At 38.4% G+C, this 20,836-nt stretch overlaps 1 protein-coding gene across 3 annotated transcripts in view; it reads left to right on the plus strand.

The window, feature by feature from the left end:
• Positions 1 to 6,974: 6,974 nt before the first annotated feature.
• Positions 6,975 to 20,836, plus strand: part of CNTNAP4 (contactin associated protein family member 4) — a 251,964-nt gene continuing 238,102 nt past the window's right edge. The window contains exon 1 of one of the 3 annotated variants that reach the window (XM_078439006.1): positions 6,975 to 7,645. In XM_078439006.1, the coding sequence (XP_078295132.1) occupies positions 7,561 to 7,645 (85 nt within the window). In that variant the 5' untranslated portion in view covers positions 6,975 to 7,560. The remainder of the gene's footprint in view (positions 7,646 to 20,836) is intronic. The other 2 variants (XM_060650097.2, XM_060650096.2) reach the window with 2 other exon arrangements.

Consider the following 20,836-nt stretch of genomic DNA (forward strand, 5'->3'; position numbering starts at 1 on the left):
CTTTGAATGACTGGCAATTTGCTCAAAGGTTAAGCATCATCTTACCATAGGATCCAGCAGTCACACTCTTAGAAATGTATCCGAATGAGCTGAAAACTTTTGTCCACACAAGATACTGCATGTGAATGTTGATAGTAGCTTTATTAATAATTGCCTCAAACTGGAAGCGACCAAGAAGTGCTTCAACAGTAAAAGGATGAACAAAAGTGGCATATGCGTACAATGGAACATTACTCAGCAATAGAAAGAAAGGAGCTAATAAGCCATGAAAATCATGGGTTGAATCTTAAATGTGTATTGCTAAGTGAAAGAAGCCAGACTGAAAAGTCTACGTAATGTATGATTGCAGTTATATGGCATTCTTGGAAAGGCAAAACTATTGGTACTTATGGAATTGGAGGAAGAGTAGGAGAGGGTTAAGTAGATGAAGCATAGGAGACCTTTGTTAAGGGCAAGAAACCATTTTGTATTGTCTTATTTATGATTATGGGCGCATGACCCTATGCGTTTGTCAGAAGAGAACCTTACTGTGTGCAAATTAAAAAAAAATATGTAAAGAGTGTAGGATTACCTGGATGGAATGCAAAATGTGACAAAACAATTATCTGTATTAGAAATGTATGAAAAACCTCATTTAAGGGGAGGAGTAAAAACGATTCTGAACTAAGTAAGTTTGGAAGTGAGTAGAGTCTGCAAGACTGAAGGAATAGTACCTAATCACTATAGTTTAGTTGATAAAGGTGTTTTACATGGGAGTAGAGGTTAAATATTGTGCTAATACTCCAAAGCCAATTGAAATTGAACAGTTAAGTAAATGAGGATGGATGGGAGTCAAATTTCTCATTGTTGGAATGGTAGTTTACAGATAGGAAAGAGAAGGATGCTAGAATATTCCACATGATAATAGACTGAAATTGGAGACATCACTGTGAAATCATATTTAGCTTAATATAGATACAAATAAATAATGACACAGAGATATTTATAGATATCTGGATATATGCAGGTTAGGATATACATTTATTTTCTTGCTCTTTCAGCAGAGAGGACCTCTTAGAAGTAAGGATACCAGTAGCAACAAGCACACTCAGGACCCAGAGCTTGGTTTCTAATAACCTTTAGTAAAAGGAACCAATGCTCTTTAAAGAAATAGCTGATTCTAGGACAGTGGCAAGAAATACAGAAAATGAGCTTAGAGAGTCCTTAGAGAAAATGATGCCAGAAACTAAGGAAGTGCTGAAATGTGCACACTCACGCACACGTGCACACACACACAAACAATGGACGTATGTTAAAAAAAATCCCACATGATCCGATCAAAAAGGCTACTTATAGAAGCTTTTTCATCCAAAGATGGAACAATTTGAGCAACAAAGTAGAGTAGTATTAGATTAGAGACCAATATATAACATAAGTATCCATAAGCCATATGATTGATTAAATAAATAAATTGGGAGAATAGATGAATCTTTCATGCAGAACAATTCCAAACGGTTTATAGAGATATTCTGCTCTCAAGTCGGTGGAGTATAATTCCCCACCCCTAAGTGTGTGTTGCACATAATGCCTTCCTTCCAAAGAGGAAAGAAGAAAAGGATGAAAAAAAAGAGTCATCTGACAGTGGGGAAATCTGACACTTTCTGCTCCGAGTGATCAAGGTCAACATCCTCAATGATAAATCACGTTAATGGTACATACTCTGGTATGATCTGATCAGAATGGCACTTTACCTCTCTAGTCCTCCCCTCAGAAACTTCATTTCTAGTTTAATCATGAAAAAAACAACAGACAAACCCATTAGAGGGCCGTTATAAAAAATAGCTAACCAATATTTTCAAAACTGTTAAAAAAATAAGCTAAGTCTGAGTACTTGTTACAGCCAAAAGGATCCTAAGGAGGCATAGATATTAAATATAGTGTGGTATTCTGGAAGGGACCCAAGAACAAAGAAAGAACATTAGGTAAAAATGAAAAATATCTTAATAAGATAGGGATTTTTAGTTAACGATAATATGCCAATATTGGTTCATTAATTATAATGAATGAACCAAACTAATGTAAGATGCTAAAAATAGGGGAAACTGGGTATGGAGGGTAAATGGGTACTTTCTGTACTGTCTTTGTAATTTTTCTGTAAGTCTAAAACTATTTTTATATTAAAATTTATTAAAATATTTCATAACTATTAACTATTTAAAATATCTTAAAATATTTATTTTAAAAAGGGAACATTTCAAGTCATGAAAGAACCAACACTCACTGTATAATACATAATATTTTAATCAGACTGTCTAAAAATCTTACTTTCTATTAAAAACTAAATTATATGTAATCAAATATTGTTGAGTCATGCAAACTATATATATATGTGCATGTAATAGATGCTATGATAATAAATGTATGCATATTATACATATTTATACACACACGATATGTAATATGTATGTCATATAATTCAGGTAGGCAAGAGTTACACATTTTCTTTAATAATATTAAGGAAAAAAAAATAGGGAAGTTGCAGTACCACATAAAAAATGTGCATGTTTTTCCTTATTACTATTTTTTCTGAAGAGAACAGCCAGTGTTGCCTATAATTTTTATCTGTATTTGCCAATTAAACCTTTATTATGGAAGGGTTGTGTCAGGTGAGATGTTAATAGAAAGAGTGCTCTGCTAGAGCTTTCCCTGTTTGCAAAGTTGCAAAACTCAATATGTGTCTTATTATCAAAGTCATCACTTACACGATTTCTAACATACTGATTAAAAGAGAAAATAAAACAGTAGCACTTAGGGCAATAAAAAGTCGCTTAGGAAAAGTGTGTTTATGTTTCAGAATGTTAAATCCCTTTACTGAAAATGCAATACAAAATAAAAGTAAATACCATTAATAAAATATTAACTAAAGGTTCAGTCCCTACAATGACAACGGTGAATATTTTTGTATATTTACTGGTTATAGCATAGAAAACATTGTTTATATTCAATATAAATATTTTTGGGAAGGGGCTTTTGGCAAAAATTTTATTGTCTCATAAATAGCTGATCTGAGATGAATTTCAGTGAGTGGGGGGTGGTGATTCCTCAGTTCCCCACACCAGCAGGCAATTCTCAGGACACCAGCAGGGTGTCCAAAAATGCAATTCAGTTCTGACACCATCAACCTGGAGATCACATCAGATTATCAGGTTAAGGGCTCGGTTACAAGACTGCCCTCCCTCCCCTACTTTTCCTGTACTTCTGACCAACCGGCTATATGTAAATCAGAGGTTCCCCCTCCCCCCTCCTTGGGTTTGATTATTTTGCTAGAGTGGTTCACACAACTCAGACAAATTTTTTTTTAATTTTTTTAATGTTTATTTATTTTTGAGAGAGAGGGAGAGAGAAAGCGTGAGTGAAGGAAGGGTAGAGAGAGAGACACACACAGAATCTGAAGCAGGCTCCAGGCTCTGAGCTGTCAGCACAGAGCCCGACACAGGGGTCCAACTCATGAACTGTGAGATCATGACCTGAGCTGAAGTCGGACACTTAACCGACTGAGCCACCCAGGCACCCCGTAACTCAGAGAAATATTTTACTTGTTAGATTGTGGGTTTATTATAAAAAGATATTACTCCAGAACACCAGGTTTAAGAGGTCATAGAGTAAGGTATGGGGGAAAGGGTGAGAAGCTTCCTTGCCCTCTCCAGTCATATCATTGTCCTTGAATCTCAACATGTTCACCAACCTGGAAGCTCTCTGAACCCAATTACATGGGTATGATTAATTGCATCATTGGCTGCTGGCAATAGAACTCCGTCTCAAGCCTCCCTGTCCTCCTCAGAAATGGGGAGGCAAGGAGGGACTGAAAGTTCCAAGGCTGAGGCAACCAGTCCCAGCCCTTAAGTTACCTAAGGGTTTTCCAAAGGTCACCTTATTAACCTAACAAAGGCACCTTTATCACCCTTTATCAGAGGAAATTCCAAGGGTTTGGGGAGCTGTGAGCCAGGAACAGCAGAAGAAAACCAAATATAATAAGAAATCTATTTTGGTCATTTGGATGACCAAATATATATTTGTTATAGACCACAGTATTGTCCCTGAAGTATATTTTAGTTTAAAAACATCTATTTTGAATAGTGACATCAGCAAAATTAAAGAATAAGAAGCCCACCTTGAAATTCCAGAAACCAGTTAGGAGATTCAGGCCCCAGGTAAAACAGTTGTTACTTGAATAAAGCAAACAAAGGAGAGCATCTTGATCTCTTTCTAGTCTTTTGATGTGACTTTGTTCCACTATGGCCTGAAGGTCTTTTTCCAATCTAGTGGACAGTCTAGGAGCCTCCTGGTACACTGTGGTGGGACATACAGTTCTCTGGCAAGTTGTACCACAAATGCATCCACGGGGAGAAGTGATTCGTGGCATCTGAATCAGCAGTACAGTAATGTGCAAAATTAGGGCTCTGTGCTTTCCTGATTTTCCCCATTCAGACTCTTTTTTCTTTTTTTCCCCTGACACTAAGCACCATCTGGTGGGGATGTAGAAAAGAAACACAGGTGAGTGGGTCTTGGTGACCAACCCTTGCCTGCTACTAATGGGTCATGTCCCTTTGGTAAGTCGAATTCCTGTGCTCATCGAATTTCTCATCTGTGCCAAGTGAGGACAAGAACAATGATGGTTGTGTAACTCCTAGGGGCTTTCACTTTATGGCATTGTCTTGGCCATGAGGTTGATACTTTACTTATTCTTGGTGCGCAGATGAGGAAACAGAAGCAGAGGTGATACATAGCTTGCCCAAGAGCATGTGCTGGTCGGTGGTATAGCTGGGGCCGACATTGAACCTGGGCTGCCAGACTCCAGCATTGCCTGCTCAAACCACTCCTCTGTATGGTCAGAATGCAGATATGAAAGGCCAGTATTTAAATGATGACTCAGTCAGTGCTAGGTACTTAGTAGGAGGTTGTCACAAATTCTATCACAATGGCTGTTTAGTCATTATTCCCTTGTATTGTTAAGAAAAAAAATCAAAGACCAAAGTAATGGAGTTACTTAATTAGAACCATAATGAAAGCTGAATTCATATCTAGGCCCCTCTCTTTGCAAAGTCTACCTTCTCTCCCTTGCTTCACATTATCCAGGCCATGTCTCCCCTGTGTGGTCATCATACGGGGACAGGTGTTGCGGAGGCTTGAAATGCTCTGAGCTTCTCTCCAGTGCCAGCCTCCACCTCATTCTATAGCCATAGCCCACTGATATGGAAAAATCCATCATAATGGCTGCTATGATAATTTATACTTTGTCTGAAAGAAATTATTGGCATAAAGGGCTCAAGTATTTTTCATTTATGTGTACTGATCCTTTTAAAATGTATTCTCTAATTTGTTTTATGGGAACAACTAAATATAAAGTTTTAATAGGAAGACACCGTCTGTCTTCTGGAGAGCCCAAGAACCTGTTCCTCAGTGTGGGGTCACTGAAAGTAATGATTTTAGAGCTTTGCTGAGCAGAATGCCACCCCCAGCCTTCTCTCGTAGGCACTGTGACAACTGTGGACATACTACTTGCAATTTCCCTGAGGTTTAGTCTCTTTGTTATCTAGACATAATGATATTTCCCTCAATGATTGCTATAATTATTTAATTAGGTAACAAATGGCATATAGTATGTGTTCAATAAAATTTAATCCCCTTCAGTAATTACCTAACAGAAATTGTCCATTTATATCTGCTTTTGCTTAATATATTATATTGGAAAATAACAAAATCAGGGATGTAGGCCTAGGAATACAAGTAAACACTCAAGCAATGACCTTTCTTTTCCCTGCTGTTTTTTCCTAAGGCTTCGGGTTTTAGCCACCACTGACTGGTCAAGGAGGAGGTGTGCTGTGATGTGAGAAGCAATAAGTCCCAGGCTGAGAGCATTAAAATTGGAGTCAGAAAAACAAAGTGCAGTGTTCAGTGCTTTACTTAACTAACTCTCCGACCTGTTCAAATTATTTAAATTCTCTGTTCTTGTTTTTTCATCTGTAAAATAGGAAAAGTAAAAATATCTGTTCTGCTTTGTTTGTAGGCAAGAGCTAAACTTGTTTGTTTAGCTCTTACAGCTAGACAGGAGGATGCTTCGGTCATTTTTCTCCTTCTTTCACTCATTCCATAGCAAGGGTGCTGCTGCTATAGGCTTATTTTTTCTAATGTGTAATTACCCAGAGATGCTTGGCAACTCTTGGATTCCTATTCTTATAAAATCGAGCACATTATCAGTTAAATATCTTCACATTTCTTTTAAAGAGATTATTTATCCTCTCTGACACCGTGTGATGTACTTATCATTGTGTGATATTAACTCCACTATTTAAATATTTTAATATTCTACTCAAGAAATGGCAGTATTCATGGATCAGCCATTAGAAGAGTAATTTTTCTGTGGCTGATGGTCTTCTGAATTCAAGTTTATTCCTCCCTCCTTTAGAGCATTTGAATTACATCTTTACATTGTTTAGGCTTGGGGTGTGTGTGTGTGTGTGTGTGTGTGTGTGGGGGGGGGGATGTGGGTGTGTGTGTGTGCCTGTGGGTGTGTGTAGGGGGGGTTCCCTTCTTTAGTATCCCAGCATTTTTCACTTCAGGCCTTTGGGGAATTGTTATTAAAGAATTTGTAGGCTGCAGCTGTCTATTCACAGCACGATGCGTTCATCAAAATAAATCCATCCAAAGCGCTCAGTTTGTGGATTTGTCCTCCTGATGCACTAAAATAAGAAATGTTAATTTCTCGCAGACTATTACCAGATGATTCTAAATATCTGCCAAACAGGAATGTCTGTTTCCTTGTGAGGAATTTCCATAATAAAATCCTGGCACCATAGCTGAGGAGGATAGTTTTATATAAACAGAGAAAAACAGCAGCAAGTATTTTCCCCGAGCACAGTTTTAGCTACAATTTACCAATACTGCTTAGTTATTTCTGTCTTCTTTTATGCTTTTGTTTTGAAACATAATGCAGTTTTACCTGGATGCCCTCCCGGATATTTACGAATGTGCTCGGTGTGTTGACTGGCTCCGCTAAAGGCAAGACCTCCAGAAAATCGGGAGGCTTCGCCTTCTCGCCCCTTCCCCCACCCACACGTCCGGAGGGGAGAAAGGGTTAAGGACTGTTGGAGAATAGCGGGGCGGGGAGGGAGCCCCGAGGAGGCCTCGGAGCAGCAGGCCTCGTCTGCAGGTGCAGCTTCCATCAGCGGCTCGGCGCGCGGTGGGTTCTGAGCGCCGCTGTGAATTTGGAGGAGGGACCGCGGCCACGGTCGGGGACCGCCGGCGAGGAGTGGGCGTGGCCTGGTCGGTGTGGACGCTTGTTCGGAAAGATGCTGGGTGCATTTCAGTGAGGAGCCAGGGCTGTGTGGGGGGAGCGTGTATGTGCCTGTGTGGGGAGCGTGTGTGTCTGTGTGTGTGTGTGTGTGTATGAGACAGAGAGAGAGAGAGAGAGAGTGAGAGAGAGAAAGGAGGGAGAGCCACTGAGAGACCCAGAGGTGCTGAAGACCCAGACGGCGCGGAGAGCCACTCACGATCTTTTGGGGGAGCCCAGTAAATGTGAACATGGGGTCTGTCGCCGGAGCTGTCCTCAAGACGCTACTTCTGTTATCTACTCAAAATTGGAACAGGGTTATAGCTGGGAATTCCTGTAAGTATACAGCAAATGATTTAAAACTTGCAGTGGTGGTGGTGGGGGGGGACTGTCTGCGAAACTTTAATTCTGTTGTTTTTATGATTATTTTTTGCAACTGGAATTGCTGCAAAGCATATTGCTATAAATGAAGCCTCACTTAAAAATCCTGCGAATGTGACTTGCTTTACACATGTCTTTCTTCCTGGTCTGGTCAAAATATGCAAAGTGTCATTTCTTTTTTTTTTGTCCAGGAGCAGACTCTTATCCTCTCATCTTTGAATATTCATTGAATAAAGCTCAAGTTCTAGTAAAACATTAAATTAGCATCTTAACCAGGGAATCGCCTGTGAATGTCTTCATTTCTTCCTTTTTAAGGATTACTGAATTTTATTGGAATTATGTCTAACAGGAAAACAACTGGCAGACTTCACATTATGCTGCATTAGCTTAGGTTTCTGAAGTTTGCATTGGCAGACTGCATCTTTAAAATGATGCCAGGCTGATAACTGAAATGCACTGCAGAATTCAGGAGCAAAATTGGTGGAGGTGAACCTCAGTATTAAGAATTGTGCCCTCACTCCGTATAGAATGAGATTTGAGTACTCTTGAAAGAGGGGGCTTGATTCCTACAGTTTGCTTAAAGGAAAAACATTCAGGTGATTTGTCAGAAGTATTAATTCTTAAAAGTATTATTTTTAACTTTATACATTTGTGATTGAATATTCTAAGTTATTTGATTCAGGGAAGATATATTAAGACTTTATTTCTTGTTTAAGTATCATCTGAAATAATTTGGCCGAAGTCCCTTCATCCACTTTTTATTGGAGATAGAAAAAGTTTTAAAAGTTATATTTGGCCTAAATCTCTAAATGGGAGAATTTCTATATCCTCCATGAATGATAAGTAAGCTCTGCAAGTTCAACTTTTTATCTCTTTCTCTGATTTAAAAAGAAAAGCTCAATTGCTTTTCCAGAAAGGGCTGTGAGGCCTGTTCAGGAATTTATGCTGCTGCTGTATAACCAGGGTTACGTTCAGGGGATACGACCAAGCCAGTAATCAGGCATTTGCTATGGCACATCCCTTGAGGACACTGAAGCACTTTGATGTGGGGAAAACATAATAAATGGCCCACCTGGCACAGGCCAAATGTCCCTTTACACTGTGTGGCTACTGTGATGTCAGGTTTCCGTGCAGTATTAGCTCATTTAATGGTATGGTGTATCTATCACTCTGCAAGAGGAGAACATCCCTCAGATGGCTGTCCCGTGTTTCAGATTCAGTTTTAATTTGGTTGTATAAGAATTCCATGAGACCAGAAAATTTGCATGTTTTCACCTAGTCACAGTCTTCGAATGCTGTCATGGTAGCATTTGACAAGCGTTGTAGTAGACAAACGGTAACACGACAGACACGCAGACCCCTGCACACAAAGTTTTGCAGAGAAGGCAGAAGTAATTCATGGTCCAACTACAGAAGTTCAACAAAAAAGGAAGGCACTAGAGGTCACTCTTACAATGTGAAGCACATCACTTGAAGCCTCCTTCCCTTCAGAAAAGCAGAGCTGGAAGTCTGGCCTAGACACAGTCATGTCTTTCCAAGACACTGCCTGCATTTGGGTTTATAATGTGTGAGTGTGATTGATACTTGTTTTATTGATGGTTGTCTATGTTTGTTTTCTTGAAATCCAATACAAGGCACATCGACATGAAATAGCTTTCTTTTTGTAACGCATCTTTAGTGTGTTTACTGAATACATCTCAGAGGAGCTGCTGAGACTTGAGGAGAGCAGGAAATTCAGGGGTGCTTAGCTTTGGCTGAGCCTCCGGCTGACGCTTAAAATTCCAACTCCGGTTCTGTATTTTCTCAGCTTTTGTTTGTTCACGAAGGGGTTTAATGCTCTTCTAAGTATTTGAAAAACCTAAAGAACCTATAGAATTTTAAATTATTAGGAATTCTTTAAATATTAAAGTTGGAGTTCTTGCTTACCATGTATATTGAGTTGACAGTCCTTAAAGTGTCAAAAATGCAGTAAGTGCCCTCATATAATTAACATTGCATCTACTAATTTCTTGTTAATGTCACCTAGGTGGTATGATTTGCAGCAATATATATAAGAGAAAAATTCATTGCCTAATTTTTATTTTATTCTTTAATAGTTAGGTTTTTTTGTGTGTTTGTTTTTGGGTTTTTTTGGTTTTTGTTTTTGTTTTTGGGGTTTTTTTTTGTTTTTTTTTTTTTTTTTGTTTTGGTAAGGAAGCAAGGTCTACTTACTACATAGGAGCTTAGTATCTTTTGTCTTGTTTAGAAGAACAAGTGTATATGTTTCCCAGCAAGGTTGGGGCTCAGTGTATGGACAAGTGACCATCAACCAGCATAAACATTTTTAAAGTGTTAAAATAACTCCAGTAATTCTTCTGGACAAGACTTTGTGTTAAAACATGAATCAATCTTGGATACCAGTATTAAAGTCGGGGAGAACTGAATATAAATAAAGAAAATTAAAGGTCGGTCCCCCAGGTGAATACAAAGACCTTCTCCCTTTATTTACAGCTGATTCACCAGGAGCAAATCTGTTATTCACCGAGTCAGCCCAAAACTTTCCAGGGCTGCCAATGTGTAAGTTTTCATGGGACAGCACTCTGTAAACCAGGCACAGCTCAGGGATTAGATGCCCTTTAATTTGAATGTTAGATGGTCTAGTTATCAACAGGGTGACTTTACATCAGAAGGGTTCTGTGCAGACACACACAAATATACATGTATGTATGTCTATGTGTATGTGCACGTGTATATATGTGTACAAATCTGTAAAAAAACCACCGGCCCCGTGTGTTCACACATATTTGGTGGCTCCGCTTACTCCTCTCACTTGTCTAAAGATGAAATAGGTTGAATGGACCACATTCTTTGCCTACTAGCGCCCTACTTGACGCTTCAAAAGCAGTGAATCAGCCCCAGGTCTTTCCTCTATGTTCTGGTCAAGACAGATTTGCGACTGTATTGAGGTGTTCCTTTCTTGAAAGTTTAGAGATGGATCCTGGTGGAAGGGCTTGCTCTTTCATACGTTGCACAGGCTGTTGGTTTCTTCACTTGCTACTAAGAGACATGCACTGAGAAGGAAGACCTCTATTTTTATAATTGTTCTTATGGACTCATAGTTTCTTGCTGAACCCTAAGATGTTTTGGGGGGAGAGGCTGACTCACCACAAAAGAAGGAATGGGTGTATATACTAAGGCAAGTAAGCGTCCTGTTGTTATTTTTACTCTTGCAGATCATGTGATGAAGGCTTTCTGACCTCCTCCCCAGCCTTACTTTGAAAATATTTAATGCTCACCAAGTAGCTTATGAATGACTTAATTAGAAGTTAAGTTCTTTCTTTTATCTAATTGAAAAAAAAGGCTTATCTGATACCTACCCTAAGGGAAGCCTGGGAAGGATATGTTGAAATCAGCAATAGGTGAAGGTAATTGCTTGAGCAGATGATCACTTTTGTGGGCTTTGGGATGCTGTGTGAATGCAACTGGACAGATTCCCAGATTGTTCAAACTCCACCTTGTGATTCTTTCTCAAAGCTTCCTTCTTTTTCCTCCTTCTCCCAAGAATTTCTTTCCATGGCAAAAAAATAACCAGACCATAACAGTGAAGTACTGATAAAATATAATTACATGACACAATGCATAAATTGCTGAGCTTTGGACATAGAAGTGAGCATACGCTTTGGCTTCCTTTTCTAGCAACGATACTAGTTTGTTTTCACCAGCTTGGTACATTCTCCCTACTTCTGATTGTAGGCATCCCCAGTAATTTCTAATAAGGGCAGCCTCCACCTCCGGGGATAACGTAGCTCACAGCTAACATGGGATCAAAAGTAGGACTTCCACATGAAACATAGTGCTTACTCTAAGTGATAAACATCATTGTCTCCTGAACTTAATTGCAGAATTTGTATCAGATACAAACAGTTCCTTTAGGGGACCCAATCTCGGTATCAAGATGGAATTAATTTGCCTCTTCAGTGAAAACAAATTAATAGAATTGCATAATATCAGTTGTCAGATAACATAATAATATTTAGCTCAGAGGTTGGCGAGATATGGCCCAGTGGCCAAATACGGCCCGGCCCGCTGCCTTGTTTTGTAGAGCCTGTGAGCTAAGGGTGGTTTTTATATTTTTAAATGTTTGGACAAAATTAAAAGCAGAGTTCTTTGTGGTCCAAAAAAGTTACATGAAATTTCAATTTCAGTCATCCATTCCTCTCATTACTAGACCCGTATGGCAAAAATTTGTACTCAATTATTGTTACATTTTGTATTTTATCAATAAAATGTTCTTAAAATTGATGTCCCTCTCTTTCTATAAAGACCTACATGATATTCTTTACTATCTGGCCTTTTATAGATAAAGTTCATTGACACTTAATTTAAGTAACATACAAAATAATGGTGAGACATGGGTAGTATATACATTATAGTTCTATGATAAAATTCAATCTTAATTATTTAGCACAGAAATATGTACTTGTGGGATCATGGTACTGAAAGTAATGCTAGTATTACCGGGAACTATTAAAGAGGAGACCTGCAGATTAGTATCTTCCTCGTGTGTTTCTTCTTCAAGACTTTCTCATTCAGAAATCTGTTATTTCTGAATAACATACAGGTATGAATTACTTGCAACTCTTTGTAAAGCTTCAGCATCTTAGATATTTTAAATGAACATTCTGTTGTTATTTTATACTTTCATGAGTGTAAATTATCCCATTCCATACTAATCAGAAACTTGCACTTGGAATCACTGATTGTATGAGGGGGATGATGTTACTGGAAGAGTGTTCTTGTCCCTATGACTTTTACAGTAGCAGCTTCCTACAAATTTTGAAATTGGCAAACTTGCTAGAATAAATGAAAAAATAGATTTTCATTTAAGCACTCCCCACTGAGAATTCATAATAATTAAGCAGGTGCCTTTCACCTACTCATGCCAACATAATTAATTTTTATGTAAATGTCTTGTCCATTTGGAGTTGTATTTACTTTTAGTTTCCAAGAACTGCTCATTGGCCTCATTTTATTTACATTACCCTGTTTAATGTTTTTTTTTCAGTTAAAAATTTGATGGAGCCTAACATTTTACAAATTCTTTTCCCTCTAATTCCATTGTGACATTTTTTTCCAAAGTAAGTAGCCATATGTTAAAATACTTTATTTTTCGTAATTTTGTTTTTAATGGCTCGGCTTTAATGAAGAGTTCTGTCTTACCACCCAAAGGCCAGTTTCCAAATCAAAGACAACCAAGGACAGTCTTACAGAGCTCACTCCAGTGTGACTTACTCTGGGTGTCACCAAGAACTTTGGTGGAGTGCATGACTGCTGTGAAATGATGAGGGACAGTGATGCTATCATTACATGGCTGTGAATTTTTTCATAGTAAAGTATCAGTCTTGCTCCATAATTATCCATTTTTCTCCATTTGATCCCATATTTAGAATTTGAGTCACTTTTACCTCAGATAAATCAATATTAGGGCCTTAATATTATCAACTAATGAATTCCAAGACCTTTGGGTTGCCAGCTAGTCAGTCTACCTAAGTCCTCCATTCTCCTTTTAAAATCTCCACCTTTCCTCCTTGGTGATTAAAAGTTCACAGACCGACCCAGCCCCTGAAAACAGTAGGAGGAGTTATGAAAGCTTATCCAACATTGTTATATACATCCCAGATATGCATAATTAGGTTGGTAGTGAATATCTCTGGTGAAATATTAAATAATGCAGGCTTTGATCTAATTTTTTTCAGTGGGCTGGTATTTCAATTCTTGCTTAGCTTATTTTTTTAAAAATTTTTATTGATTCAGAAATTTTGGCCTCCATTACTTATTTAGTGTTTATCTAGAATTAGTGCTGTTTTTCAAGGCAACGAGTATGATAGGGAACAGGAGACCTCTGGCAGAATATTTGCGTAGAATAGGAGATGTTTCAAGAATTTGCTGCATTCGTGAGGTGAAATGAGCTGTGTTGGTGGTGGTGGTGATGGTGGAGTGAATTCTCAGAGAATATGTGGATAATTGTTTGAAGGGCTCTTTCAATTATGGACTTTTAGAAATACTCTTTAACAAACCAAGCTTTAAAAACAGGTCTTGAATTGTAGGATAAAATGCTGAGGTCACTTAAAAGAAAAGATCTAAGAAAGAGAAATAAATGCCCTGAACTAAGTGAGGACAAAAATTAGGGAGCTTTAGGAGACCCTATGATTATCACTGAAAGTCCTTCTAAAAGAATGAACTCATTGAAAAGCCTCACTTAACTAGATACACTTAAATGAAATAATTTAGTCTGGAGATGTGTGTTGTAATTTGAAGGCTTTGAGGGTTTTTTCTTAAAAACAGACTTAAAAATTTCTTGAGAAATAATAGTTTAACCATAACTCTAAATGACAGTAAATTGCATTTCTAAATAACAGAAGTATCATTGACCATTGGATTATCTCATTGACTGCTTTTTTAGGGGGAAACTGATGTCTGAGGTTGCAACATTTACATTTTTTCCATGGGTTCTGAGGCTAGCTATCCACCTGTGCGCCTCAATTAGGTACACATGTATGTGTGTGTGCATATATGTATTTTTTTATTTGACTTCTCCAACCAGCTTTCCTTGTTCTTTTAAACTGTGAATTTCATCCTTCCACAATGCTGACTGCTCCAGAGTCCGTTTGGTACAGACCAAATCTGATATGCTCCTGCACAAGTAAAGATATTTTTGTTTCCTAATTGATTTCTGGAGGGTAAAGTTTTTGTCCAAATGCCTTTTGCTGAAGTATTCACGTACATGGTACCTGAAACTACAGTGTTATGGAAATGTAAAGAATGTACATGTAAAGTGCATTTCAACTTCTCATTATTCCTTCAGTTCTCTTGAGGAAAACTGGTGAGGAGGAATGAAGAGGAAGTGTATGTGTTTGCTTTGGTTTTGTTTTTTTCCCCTCCCCATGGATTTTTGTCATGGTTCATGGAAAAGTGGTACGCTGGTAATAAAATCAGAGACATAGCATAACAGGAGGTAAAATTGGGTCTGTTTATATTACAGTTAATGAGTCATTCCAATGTAATAATTGGGAAAGTGAGTGAAGCTTGAAAACATTTGACATTTTAAGTAGTTTAAAATTAGTAACTATAAAAGTTTTTAATGCCATAAGTATTTAATAGAGCAGTGATGAAATTTACCTCTAAGTTTTTAAATCACAAAGGAAAAAAATGGTATGATACGTATCAGTTGGCTATAGCTCTAATTACTTTTTTTATTAAGTACTTCTCATTACTTGGCAGTGCTCTAGAATAAGATATTATGTGCTTCTAAATCATAAAAGGCATATTTGTTTCTGTGACCATTTTTTTCCCCACCGGCAATTATGGTACTTACAACTGAGGTCATAGGTTGGTATTAGTTTAGAAACAGCATGCAAATATATAAATTCACCTGCCTTCCTAAATTGCATTTATCGTATAGTTTCAAAGCAAACTATAACTTTTAATTTTATTACTTGATTTCCTGTGCAGTTATAACCTATATATGGAGATTTTTTAAAATGCCCTTTAAATAAGGGCACTGATAAACTCTTTTTGGAATTGGTTGCAAACCTTAGAGTTGGTAGATACCTGGATGACATTGAATAGATGTCTCAACTGAAGGACCCACACCTGAGAGCACCACAGTTTCCTGTCAACATGACCTTTGCTCTGTCAGACTCAAGAGAGAGATTTTTGGGAAAATTTGAGAAAGTGAAATTTCTCTCTGGGCTAATAATTGTGCCCTAAGGTGTGTGTGTGTATTTAGATCTTCAGGACATCTTTAGTTTTCAAAGATATTGTTATGTGTTTGTCTTTTAAAATATATTGATCGGCAGATAGCCAAACAGAAAGAAGGAGCTAAATTGAAAATGGCCTATAAGGGAAATGAGTTGCTGAGATGAAATTGTCAGTGTGTGTGTGTGTGTGTGTGTGTGTGTGTGTGCGTGTGTGTGTGTGTGCGCGCGTGCACATGCATGTGAGTGTGCATGCATGTGTGCTCACGTGCTTATCTTGGAAGATACTCTTGGTGGGAATTGGGGAATGGTTCATATTGGCGGAGAAATGGAAAACATTGCCCCTGAGTGGCACATTTTTAATTAAGTAATGTTGGAGTACAGAATAGGATTCTTTCTTTGTTGCTACCATACCAGAATAATCTCTGGTATAGTTTTAAAACTGTATGTGGGATTAAAAATTAGCAAGAGGTCTTTCTGGATTTAATTTCACCTCATCCCAAACAGAGAGGCAATGTTGCTCTTTTGTGATCCCACAGTGCTTTATTTTCTAGGATGTGACATGGAGAACTCACGGACTCGAACACTTAACTTCTAGCTGGTCCCACGTTGCTAGTCTTTTTGAAAATGACAACGAAGGCAGAAAATGGCTGGAGAGATTTTGGCTTAAATGCCAGTAGATAAATTGAAGCAGAATGTAACTCTCGAAGACAGTGCAGTAAAGTGACACTGGTGCCAAGAGAAGGGCATTATAAACAAAGTTTAACATTGTTCACATCATTCACTTTTATCTCTCGATTTTGGCTGATTTTAAACAAAAAGAATCCATCTCTAAGGCGGGAAGCTCCGTGAAAGCTTAGCGATCCTCTTAATTAAGGATTTATAATACATATTTACATTTGCCATATTTTGGATGTTTAGGACTTAATTAAAAGAACACTGCTGAAATAAAAACAATTCTATCTTAAGCGGTGGTGAGGGAATTCTGTGCGAGGTTATAAAGCTGCTCAGATAGGCTCTTTTGTTCCACTGTGTATATGATTTCTGTGCTTATTTGAAGTGTTGTGCTTTAACATGGAGTCTGTATTATAATCCTGTTAAGAAAACGTCAGGCACCTGTGAAATGTCATAACACAATCTTTTAAGGATCATAAGATGTGTAGCCTTTCCTTAAACAAACAAAAGAAAGGATGATTTGGGAAAGGAAGTAGGCTACATTTAAGAAAGCAAAGAGCAAACAATGAAGGTAACATTTGGTTTCTTAAACTCATAGCATCCTATAGGACCTAATCACAAAACAGAACGTGGTGAAAGAAAGTATCTCATAGTCAAATATCTGTTAGAGAAATGGAAAAAGTGGGCTAATAAAATATGAGGTAGAATTTTAGGTACTAAGAATAAAATGATGATCATCATAATTTGCTATGCTTGACATATAAAACAGAGCCATTTAGTGGTGTGGCCTTGTAAATGACCACATTCATTTCTTGAAAGCCTTGCTGTGTGCTTGCCTATGGAATGGTTTCTCTACGCGCACGTGCGTGCGTGCCTGCATGCCTGCGTGTGTGTGTGTGTGTAGTTGCAACATGAAATAGATTAGCATGAAAAGAATGTATGTAGTATTAGTAATCAGTGAAACATTCTCCGGAGAAGATGCTGGCAGTTCTCTGATTTTCTGAATTAGCAAAATTGAGCCTTGATCATTTTCCTTTTTCCTTCTCCTGGATTTGAGGATGATCTGGCTGTGTCATCTGTCATCTTACAGATTGCCAGGGTTGATTTGGCTGGTAGGACCAGCGCAGCAGCTGTCTCCTTCTTCCCTCATGACTTCCTGGGACTTCAGTTCCTTCCGTTCCACATCATGCATGATTTTTAAATACTACACATATTATTGTATTTTTAAGGAAGCCTGCCGTAATGCATTGATATCTTTAATCAATTTTAAGGTTTTATCGAAAAAGAAAGTAACTCCTGCCTTGTAGCACTCATTGCTAGGTGTTTCCAACAGTAAGTTCAGCCTTATTAGCGCAGCAAATATCTTTGTCCTCTGTATTCATCGATTGTTCCGTGTTCCTCTGTCTCAGCTGCTGTGTCTCTACCACAGGGCTGCCCCTCCCCATGTCCTCTGGCCTTTATGACCTGGCCTTTACATCTGCTGTTCCCTTTGCCTGATGGCCATCAATCACTTCTCTCTAAATCCTCCTGAAAAACGTCTACCTAAAGCAAACCCGACTTCCTTCCTCAGTGGAGTCTTCCCTGATCAAACCCTCTCAACTGTCACCATCTTGGCAGATGCCCCGTAGCACCTTGCGTGCTCACTATTCCTGCCCCGATCACAGACTCTCAAAGTGTGTTTTTAGAGAATGTGTCTCCTTTACAAAATGGTGAAATCTTTGAAAGGCGAAGGTATTATTTTAATCATTTCTGTGTCTGCAACACCTGGCACAGTGCCTGGAGAAAAGAGGATATTCGGTAAATGTGAAAAGAATACACCAAAAGGTGACTTCTCTGTATTTTTTCACTTGAAACGCCAAAAAGAGAGGAGATGAACAGAATCAGGGTAAGCTGGAGCAATGTGTGTTTTTTAAAGATAAGATGTATTTTGGGGCCTCTGGTGGCTCAGTCGGTTAGGCATCTGACTTCGGCTCAGGTCATGATCTCACGATTAGTAGGTTTGAGCCCCATTTCAGGCTCAGAGCAGAGCCTGGAGCCTGCTTCGGATTCTGTGTCTCTCTCTCTCTCTACCCCTCCCCTGCTCGTGCTCTGTCTCTCTCACTCAAAAATAAATAAACATTAAAAAAATTTCTTTAAAAAGATTACTTAACATTTTTATTTAGGAGACCATGTATTTTTCCTTTTTTTAAAAAAAACCTTTTTTTGCCTTTGTATTTATCTCTGGTATATTTCATTTAGATAGGCTGAGTACTTGATTCTTGTGTGTCATAACCCACTAGGATGAATGTCATCACGGCCAACCAGTTCTTACTGGCTCTCGCTATCTCTATCTTCCCCTCCCCACCCCCTTTCATATTATAATTTGATAGGCCACTGTCTCACATCATGTTTGGACTAAGGACTCAGTGGACAGGCAAACACAAAACACATCATGAGAATAAAGTTCGAAGTGCATCTGTCGCTGTCCGGGTCATCCTTGCGCCGCCCCATCTCTGCAGCACCTGCCAGTGATCTCCTCCAGTTTGGAAGTTGTACTACAAAGTTGTTTTTGCATTCCAGAAAGAAATCTTCAGCTTCTTCATCTATCTTGGACTTCAGTTTCTTTATGTTGGCTTGTATTTTACATTTTCCCATTCGAAGACTTTTTTCCTTTACGGAGGGTAGAAGAAAAGTAAAATTAGTTCTCTTTTTTTAATATGAAATTTATTGTCAATGTTTATAGCAGCACTTTTAACAACAACCAAATTGTGGAAAGAGCCTAAATGTCCATCACATGATGAATGGATAAATAAATTGTGGTTTATATACACAATGGAATACTATGTGGCAATGAGAAAGAATGAAATATGGCCTTTTGTAGCAACATGGATGGAACTGAAGAGTGTTACGCTAAGTGAAATAAGTCATGCAGAGAAAGACAGATACCATATGTTTTCACTCTTATGTGGATCCTGAGAAACTTAACAGAAGACCATGGGGGAGGGGAAGGAAAAAAATAGGGTTAGAGAGGGAGGAAGCCAAAACATAAGAGACTCTTAAAAACTGAGAATAAACTGAAGGTTGATGGGGGGGTAGGAGGAAGGGGAGGGTGGGTGATGGGTATTGAGGAAGGCACCTGTTGGGATGAGCACTGGGTGTTGTATGGAAACCAATTTGACAATAAATTTCATATTTAAAAAAAAAATTGTGGTTTATATACACAATGGAGTACTACGTGGCAATGAGAAAGAATGAAATATGGCCTTTTGTAGGTCTCTATTTTTTTTTTTTTTTTTTTGGTCTCTATTTTTTTTTTAACGTTATATCATTAACTTTATAAAGAGTGTAACCGCTGCTTCCTTTGTCTTCTCTTACCTTCATAAGCAAAACTTCATTGCCTTTACCTATTTTTACAAGTGCTCATGAATTCTGAGCTTTTATTTTCCTCTTTGAATTGTATGCATATTCTTTTTGTTAATTTCCTGTAAATGTTCATCACTCTTTTTAGATTCCCATCATGTTTCTTACTCCTCACTGTGTACCTTTAGGATTGTCATTGCCGGAATTCTAGAGTTCATAGCTTCTTGCATATGTTGACCTATGTTATTATTAATATTGACAAATATTCCTTTTGTGTGGCACTCTGTGGACTCTAAGGTGGTGGAGGAAGACATTATTATCATTATTTACAAACTAGGAAATGGAAATTTAGGACGTACTTCCAAAGCCATGAGTAAGGGTGAGGAGAGCTAAGGCTTGGACTTGATTTCAGTGATGCCAAATCTATTGCTCTTCGAAATGGAATACACTCATATTCTCTTTGAGCCTTTGGAATCACCTCCCCTGAATAAGAGGACCCCACATGTGCTTGGTTTCAAGCTTCCCTCTCTGACAGGATAAGTTATAAGGCATCATGCTTACTTTCTTTGCAAGGATTCTGTTGCTTGTATTTTATCAACAAGTTCTTCTTTACTCTTCAGAGTGACGTGTCAAGCATCACTTGGTGTATACACCTGTAAAATCCTCTGAATGTCCATTGACTCCCCTTGCTCCTTGGTACCAAAGACCTACCCACTGTGTTAAGTTCCTTCTTTGAGTCAGCAATCCCAAGAACAGGTTATAAAGGACTAAAAATGCTCCAATCGCCAAGAAAAAACAACTCCTTTCTGCAAGATGGTGACACTGTGTGACCCAGGCATTCTGCCAGTATTGTTTCTTTCTCACTTAACCCCTCTCCTTCCCCATTCCCTTCTCTATTCCCTTTGGGTATTGTATCAGTCTGCAAAGCCCACCATAACAAATAGCACAGACTGGGAGGCTTAGACAACAGAAAGTTATTTTCTCGTAGAGGTTGGGACTCAAAGTGCCAGCAGGGTTTCTGGTGAGGACTTTCTTCCTGGCTTGCAGATGGCCACCTTCATACTATGTCCTCACATGGCCTTTCCGCTGGGTGTGTGATCAGTCAGAGAGACGTCTGGTGTCTCCCTCTTCTTGTAAGGACACCAGTCACATCCCACTAGGGGGGCCTGGCCCTTGAAAGGCCCTACTTTTATGATTTCAGTTAACCTTAATTATCTCCTTAAAGGCTTTGTCTCCAAATAGAGTCATATTGAGGGTTAAGGCTCCAATATATGAATTTTGAGGCAGGGGGGCACAATTCAGTCCATAATGAATGTTCTCCCTGCCTCAACTGCCTGAATAAAATGAATCTTCTCTTGATATTTTGGAGAATTTTTGAAAGTTCAGCAGCAGATAT

The sequence above is a fragment of the Panthera onca genome, chromosome E2, assembly GCF_046562875.1.
Source record: "Panthera onca isolate mPanOnc1 chromosome E2, mPanOnc1 haplotype 2, whole genome shotgun sequence".
Classification (NCBI taxonomy): Eukaryota; Metazoa; Chordata; class Mammalia; order Carnivora; family Felidae; genus Panthera; species Panthera onca.